At 54.0% G+C, this 7,362-nt stretch overlaps 1 protein-coding gene across 1 annotated transcript; it reads left to right on the top strand.

Annotated features, from left to right (window-relative positions):
- The first annotated feature begins 285 nt into the window (after nt 1–285).
- PRODH2 (proline dehydrogenase 2) lies at nt 286–7,305 on the top strand. The gene is made up of 10 exons (XM_045988789.1): nt 286–540; nt 616–812; nt 903–1,041; nt 1,125–1,211; nt 2,560–2,640; nt 2,722–2,877; nt 2,954–3,120; nt 5,519–5,629; nt 6,044–6,129; nt 7,057–7,305. Exons 1-10 carry the CDS (start codon nt 367–369, stop codon nt 7,239–7,241), a joined length of 1,383 nt encoding a protein of 460 aa, XP_045844745.1. The 5' UTR covers nt 286–366; the 3' UTR covers nt 7,242–7,305.
- Nucleotides 7,306–7,362: the final 57 nt, after the last annotated feature.

Here is a 7,362-nt window from a genome sequence, read left to right as displayed (position 1 = left end):
GATTGAGTAACTTTCCCAAGATCACAAAACCAAATCGCCTTGAACCCGGAGATCCTTATTTCCGAGCCCCTGCTCTTCCTTAGTACCCACTGGTACACGGTGGGCATCTAACAGTCATGAGCTGTTCTGCTGAGGGTTGTTGGGGGCTATTTTGGGGGCTTTCCATTCCTGTCCCCGTTATTCTGAACTCTGTCCCTATCAGTAAATAATTAACTGCCCCCCCAAGGAGCCTATGATCCTAAAAGATTCGCCTTGCCCTGGCTACTGCCTCGTTAATCAGTCACTGCCCCTGGCTGGGCAAGGGGCACTCGGTAGACCTGTCCCCAAAGCCCCTTTACTTGCTCTAGAAGCGGCTAGGGATTTGTGATGCTTCGGACCTGTCGTGTGCTCTGTTCCCAAGCTGGACCCTCCGCTGGGGGCTGGAAGCCCTTGAATTTTGATGGAGGGGCTTTTCACCTCAAAGGCACAGGAGAGCTGGCACGAGCTTTGCTGGTGCTGCGGCTGTGTGCCTGGCCCCCTCTGGTCACACATGGCCTGGCGGTGAGCAGGGACCCTGGGGACTATCCTCGGGCAACCCCGGGCTGGGCTCTGAGCTGTTGCTCTCTGTTACTCCAGCTGCAGGCCTGGTCTCGGCGACTCCTGGGCTCCCGGCTCTCGGGCGCCCTTCTCCGAGCATCTATCTACGGGCAGTTTGTGGCTGGTGAGACAGCAGACGAGGTGAGGGGCTGCGTCCAACAGCTCCAGGCCCTAGGCCTCCGGCCCCTGCTGGCAGTACCCACTGAAGAGGAGCCAGACTCAGCTGTCAAGACGAGGTGAGGAGGTGCCAGGCCCGGGGGAGGCGGGGAGGCTGGCAGGAAGGGGATTGGTGGGCTCCTAAAGCTAATGCCCGCTGGCTGGGGCAGTGAGGCCTGGTATGAAGGGAACTTCAGTGCTATGCTTCGGTGTGTGGACCTGTCACGTGGCCTCCTGGAGACCCCTGGCCCCACTGGGAACATCCTCATGCAGCTGAAGGTGACGGCGCTGACCAGCGCTCGGCTCTGTGTAAGGGACGGGCAAGATGGGGGCGGGAGGGTAGGGCTACCGACCAGCTCCCCCTCACCACTCCACCCACCACCCCATTCCAGAAGGAGCTAACCTCCTGCATCAGAAAACCAGGGGCTTCCTTGGAGCTGAGCCCCGAGAGGCTGGCAGAAGCCATGGACTCCGGGCGGGTAAGGATCTCAGGCTGGGAGAGAATGGATGGTTGGTGGGGAATGTGGCGGGGGGGGGCGGGCGGGATGGGAGCAGAGTTCTCTGTACTTGGATGTAGCAGGCACCTGCTTGCAAGTGGGATGTCCCTACTGTGTAACTACTGCTACTCCCCAGGCTTGGAACAATCGGAAATAAATGTGGCTGCAGCCTTGGGGGATGGTTGGAATGGAATGGACGGAATATGTGGGTTATCTGGGGCTCCTAGGCGAGGGCCTGGGGGCTGGGAGCTCTCGGAGGAGGGAGTGAGACAGTTAGCTCTTTACCAACTAGAAGAAAGTAATCAGTATTTGGTCATTCAACTGGAAGTTATGATTAGGCCAGCGGGCTAATTTGTTCATTCATTTCTTTTTATTTCCATGTACTATTCCAATCCCCCCTCCCGGCCGTTAGCATCCCTAATACAAAAACCTGGTTTTCCTTTTCCGTCTCTGCTGCTAGCTCATTCTCCATCCTTGTTAGGTTCTTCTCTGCCTGTCTCCTCAATATGGCAGTTCCCAAGTCTAGGTCCTGACTCCCGCCTCCTCACTCCTTACTCCCCTTGATGGAGCCTTCTTACCCATGCTGCAGCCTCAGTTTCCCCACTGGGTACTCATGAGGCTCATTTTTGTCTCCAGTCCCAGCCTTTCGCCTGAGCCCCTGGACATCCTCCAGACCCCTCACACCTACCAGATCCCACCCTGGCTTCAGTGTCTCCCCAAACCTGATCCCCATTTCAGAGACAGCCCTTCCAACCCCTGTGTCAGTCCCTACCTCAGACTGAAGTGAAGATTGGGTGATTTAAATATTTGGTGAGGTACCCGAAATAGCACCAGCACCGAGTAGGCCCTCTCTGAGGGTGGCCATCGTATGTAGGAAGTCTCACTAATTCCTGACCCCCCAGAACTCCCAAGACTCTGCCCCAGCCAGGTGGAGACAATCCTCTGGGAAAAAAAAAAAAAAGTCTCTCTTTTTTTAAAGATTTTATTTATGTATTTGACAGAGAGAGATCACAAGTAGGCGGAGAGACAGGCAGAGAGAGAAGGGGGGAAGCAGACTCCCTGCTGAGCAGAGAGCCTGATGCGGGGCTCGATCCCAGGACCCTGAGATCATGACCTGACCTGAAGGCAGAGGCTTTAACCCACTGAGCCACCCAGGCACCCCAATAAATAAAATCTTTAAAAAAGATAGTATCTATGTGATACAGCTTCATTTCCTACATCTAACAATTTCTAAACGTGTCTCCCTTCTGGGTGGTGAGGGAGGGGAGACCCGGACCCCGGAAGGATTCAGTCACCCGAACCATTCTCACCTCCTCTGCCGCTCCCCCAGGATCTCCAGGTCTCCTGCCTCAGTGCCGAGCAGAACCGGCATCTCCAGGCCTCTCTGAGCCGCCTGCACCGGGTGGTCCAGGTAACCCCGGCGGTGGCCTCTCCCCCCACCGCGCGCATGCCAGGCACCCCAAGGCCTGACCGCGGTTCCTCCCACCCGCAGCACGCCCGGGCCCAGCACGTGAGGCTCCTGGTGGACGCTGAGTACACCTTCTTGAACCCGGCTCTCTCTCTGCTGGTGGATGCCCTGGCCAGGCGCTGGAATAGCCCTGGGGAAGGCGGGCCCTGGGTGTGGAACACTTACCAGGCCTACCTGAAGGTGTGTGGTGCATGGTGGGGGCCCGCGGGCTGGGGTCCCGGGACCTTGACCCGAAGCTGCCGGGGTGCCCCGCCAGGACACACACGAGCGGCTGAGGCAGGCTGCGGAGGCCGCTGACAGGGCTGGCCTGGCCTTCGGAGTCAAGTTGGTACGAGGGGCATATCTGGACAAGGAGAGACAGGTGGCTCGGCACCAAGGGACAGAAGACCCCACTCAGCCAGACTATGAGGCTACCAGTCGGAGGTAGGCTGGGCCAGACAGGCCTCAGAGATAAATCATAATCTTTCATCCCAGCGCACTGTCCATGATGCAGCCTCTGTATGTCCCCATATGACTTCCTCTCCCTGGTCCAGGACATCTTCTCTTCCCACCTCCTCTTTGGGCTCCCTGCTCCTTCCTTTGTCCACCACCCCAGTCTGTACCCCACAGGCAGCCAGAGGGCGCCTGTTAATACCTAAGTCAAATCCCGTTCCCTCCTCAGTTCAGAACCCTCCCATTGCTCCCACTACACCTCAATAACCCCCAAATCCTTACAGCAGCCCCCAGGCCCCGCATGACCTGGTCTTGTCACCTCAACTTCTCTTCTGCCCACTCTGTTCCTCCACACTGGCCTCCTTGATGATCCCCAGGGCCTTTGCACTTCCTCTTCCCACTGTTTAGAACATTCTCCCTCCAGACAGCTGCTTGCTTCAATCCCTCACCTCCTTGGGTCTCTACTTTTTGGGACCTCCTTAGGGAGCCTTCCCTGCCCTCCCTATCAAAAATGAGAACTCCCACACCTACCCCCTTCCTGAATTTGCTTTCCCTCCTTAGCACCTACCAGCATCTGAGATTCTATACACTTTCGTATTCAATGGCACATTGTCTGTCTCTCCCTTGAGAGTGTGGGCCCAGGAGGGCAGGGTTTTCTGATTTATTTATTGTTGAGCATCCAGTGTTTAGAATTGTGCCTGCTACATGACAGGTGCTCAGAACACATCTGTTGAATACATAAACAACCCCCAAGTGGTAGGTACTATTATCAGAACCCCCCCACAACACCCATCTCACGGAGGATGGAACCCAGGCGAGAAGAGGTAGAATCACTTTCCCAAGGCCACATAGCTAGTAAGTGGCAGGACCAAGTTCTGAACTGAGCAGACTGACTCTAGAACCTGCATTCTTACCCACCTCAAATCACCCTGTGCTGGGAGCAAAACATGGATGAGTTCCTTGGGTCCCCATCCCATGACCCTGGGAAGGAGGAAACTGTTCCTTTACCACATATTTTCTGATCACCTGATTTAGGTCAGGACCTGGGCTAGACACTGGTCCTGGTCCCATTCCCAACTAAGGTGGTCCCCAGGCCCAGTCCTCGTAGAGCTTAAAAATCTACCTCCAGGGGCGCCTGGGTGGCTCAGTGGGTTAGGCCTCTGCCTTCGGCTCAGGTCATGATCTCAGGGTCCTGGGATAGAGCCCTGCATCGGGCTCTCTGCTCAACAGGGAGCCTGCTTCCCCCTCTCTTTCTGCCTGCCTCTCTGCCTACCTGTGATCTCTGTCTGTCAAATAAAAAAAAAAAAATCTACCTCCATTTCCTGCTGGATTCAGGAGAGGTTTGTAGAGCCGCAGGGACTAACCCAAGCTCACAGGGCAAGGGGCCAAGCCATGGCTGGAAGCTAGGCTCACACCAGAGGCCCATGACAGCTCCTACATACGGTTGTGCCCCATAGGCTTAATCACATCTGATTATTTCTTACTAAGTTATAATTCACATACCATAAAATTCACCATTTCAAAGTGTAACATTCAAGGGATTTTAACATATTCACAAGGTTTTGCAATCATCACCACTAATTCCAGAACATTTCATCACCATGTCCATCAGCAGTCACTCCCTATTTGCTTTCCCGCAGGACCTGGAAGTTTCTAATCCATTTTGCGTCCCTATGGATTTGCCTCTCCTGGATATTTTGTACCAGTGGAGTCATATGTACGGTCATAACGTATGGCCTTTGGTGTCTGGCCTGTTCCACTCACTGTAACGTTTTCAGGGTTCAACCACATCGTCGCATTAATCAGTACTTCATTCCCTCTTATGTCTAAAATAAGATCCCACTGTATGGATGTACCACACCTTGTCCTTAGGGTGGCACTCGGCCGACAACAAGCTGGGAAAGCATTTGCCAGTCAGTTTGCCTTTCTGTATCAGAGCCCCAGAGTGCCCTCACCCTTCTTCGGTGCCCAGCGCTCCACGAGCCTTTGTGCGCCGTCATTCCTTTGAGCCGGGCCCCGCTGACCGTTATGCTACTGCTGCTCATGTTCTGTGGTCAACGCTGCTGTGAATGGCCTTAGGTAAACGTCCTCTCATGAATGGGATGTTGCCCTTTGCTCTGAGATGGCCACCAAGCCAAGGGCTTTATGACACCCCCATCTTACTCCATCCTCAACAGGGCTGAGAGGTGAACATGAATCGTTACAAGAGAGGAAACAGGCTCAGAGAAGGGCTATCCCCTGCACCTGGTGCAGGGGAAATGGGGGTACCCTCTGACCCCAGAGTACTTGCCCTTAAGCTCCCCAACTCCCAAGGAGAGGAATCCTGATTCCCCGGGGCCTGACCTTTAACTACCAGGAGCCATAAGCTGAACCGAGCATCTCCATTCAGTTACAGCCGCTGTCTGGAGCTGATGCTGACCCATGTGTCCCACCGTGGCCCCATGTGCCACCTCATGGTGGCTTCCCACAATGAAGAATCTGTTCACCAGGCAACCAAGCGGTATGTAGAGGGATGGGAAATGGGTCCCCACAAGGAGGACCCCTCGATTCCTCTCCCTTGCTCACATGCCAAGGACAGGCAGAGGATGGTGGACATGGAATAGGGTTAGGGACAATGAGGGGCCAGTAGGTTCACAGGGATGCAGGGGAGGCTATTAAAATATTTAACCCCGTGTAGGCCCCAGCTAAACAAGGCATTGCTCCTTATTTAGTGGGGCAGAGGGAGGTCTGCGGGTTACAGGGAAGAAACTGGGATTCACCGGGGAGCTTTCACGGGCCTGAGAGTAGTGGTTATTTATCACTGAGTTTGGAAGTACTTCAAGATTTTAATAACTGGAACAGGCTTATGAGTGCATAAAGCTGTCAGCTCTGGATCCAGCCACTGTGTGGATTGATGATGTGGCCTTCCCTATAGCATGTGGGAGCTGGGCATCCCTCTGGACGGGCCTGTCTGTTTTGGACAACTTCTAGGGATGTGTGACCACGTCTCCTTGGCACTGGGTATGTGGATGGCCCATTCTCCCCATTTCCCAACACCATGCCCCACCTAGCCCTCGGTCTCATCCCCTCCTAGCCAGATCCCTTCTCTCACTCCCAACCAGCGCCTGCCCAGGCTCCCCTCCAGAGTCTGCAGCTGGTCCAGCCACCAGACTCTTCCTGATAGATCTGTTGCTCCCATTTCTGAAGGCCTTGCTTGCCTGTCTCTAAGCCTGCTGTCTCTTGCTTTTGTTGGTTTTTGATCATGGTGTCTTGTTTCCTATGTGCTTAGTTATCTTGATTGTATCTCCCTGGGGTCTGAGACCAGAAGATTTATGTTTTCTTCTGCCAGGTGCTAAGGGGTACAGAACCACTTTACCTTATATTCAGAGCTTGAGGTTTCCAGAAGCATCTCCATGATGCAAGTTTGAGCTACAAATATGTGAGGCTAATCCATGGCCTCGATCTCTCAGAGATGGGTTTTTGTTTTCTTTGCTCTACTTATGGTCAAGGTTACCATTCCCTGAGAGTGGGGGAAGGTGGGAGTGTTGATTTCTGGTTAACTCTGACACTGAGGATACAGCTTAACTTGAGGAAATGCTCCTTTACAAGTCACCCTGGTCAGGCTCTGGGCCTCAATTTCTGTACCCCCTCAACTCTATGAAGTCATCACATTTTGCCTTCAGGATGGAAGTGTTTCCTTGCGTCCTTCCCTTTCTGGGTTCTCATTTTCTCTTAATCCTTGGATTACTAAATTCCTTACTCTTTTGGCAGTATTTTGATAACTTTAGGGACATTTTCTAAATGTTTACTGCAGGATTTTAAGTTTTTTTCATCGGGAATTTTGTCCAACTCACCTAGTCTGTCACGTTCTCAGAGATGAGAGCCTCTGTTCCAGGTGGGGCCTCTCCCCAAACGTGAGTTCATACCCTGCCACCAATCTCCCTGCAGGGCAGGCGGGCTATGCGGTGTATAAGTCCATCCCTTATGGTTCCCTGGAGGAGGTGATCCCCTATCTGATCCGGAGGGCCCAGGAGAACCGGAGCGTGCTGCAGGGTGCCCGCAGGGAACAGAAGCTGCTCAGCCAAGAACTTCAGAGGAGAGTGCTGGGTCGGGGCCTGAGAGTACCCCATTAGCATCCCCAGGAGTCATGTGGTTAATAAAGATCCTGAGCTAGGGATGCCTGGGTGGCTCAGTGGGTTAAAGCCTCTGCCTTTGGCTCAGGTCATGGTCCCAGGGTCCTGGGATCAAGCCCCG

Source organism: Meles meles, chromosome 19, assembly GCF_922984935.1.
Source record: "Meles meles chromosome 19, mMelMel3.1 paternal haplotype, whole genome shotgun sequence".
In the NCBI taxonomy this organism is placed as follows: Eukaryota; Metazoa; Chordata; class Mammalia; order Carnivora; family Mustelidae; genus Meles; species Meles meles.
Note: the sequence above shows the minus strand (reverse complement) of the source record. Positions and strands in the feature narration are given on the sequence as shown.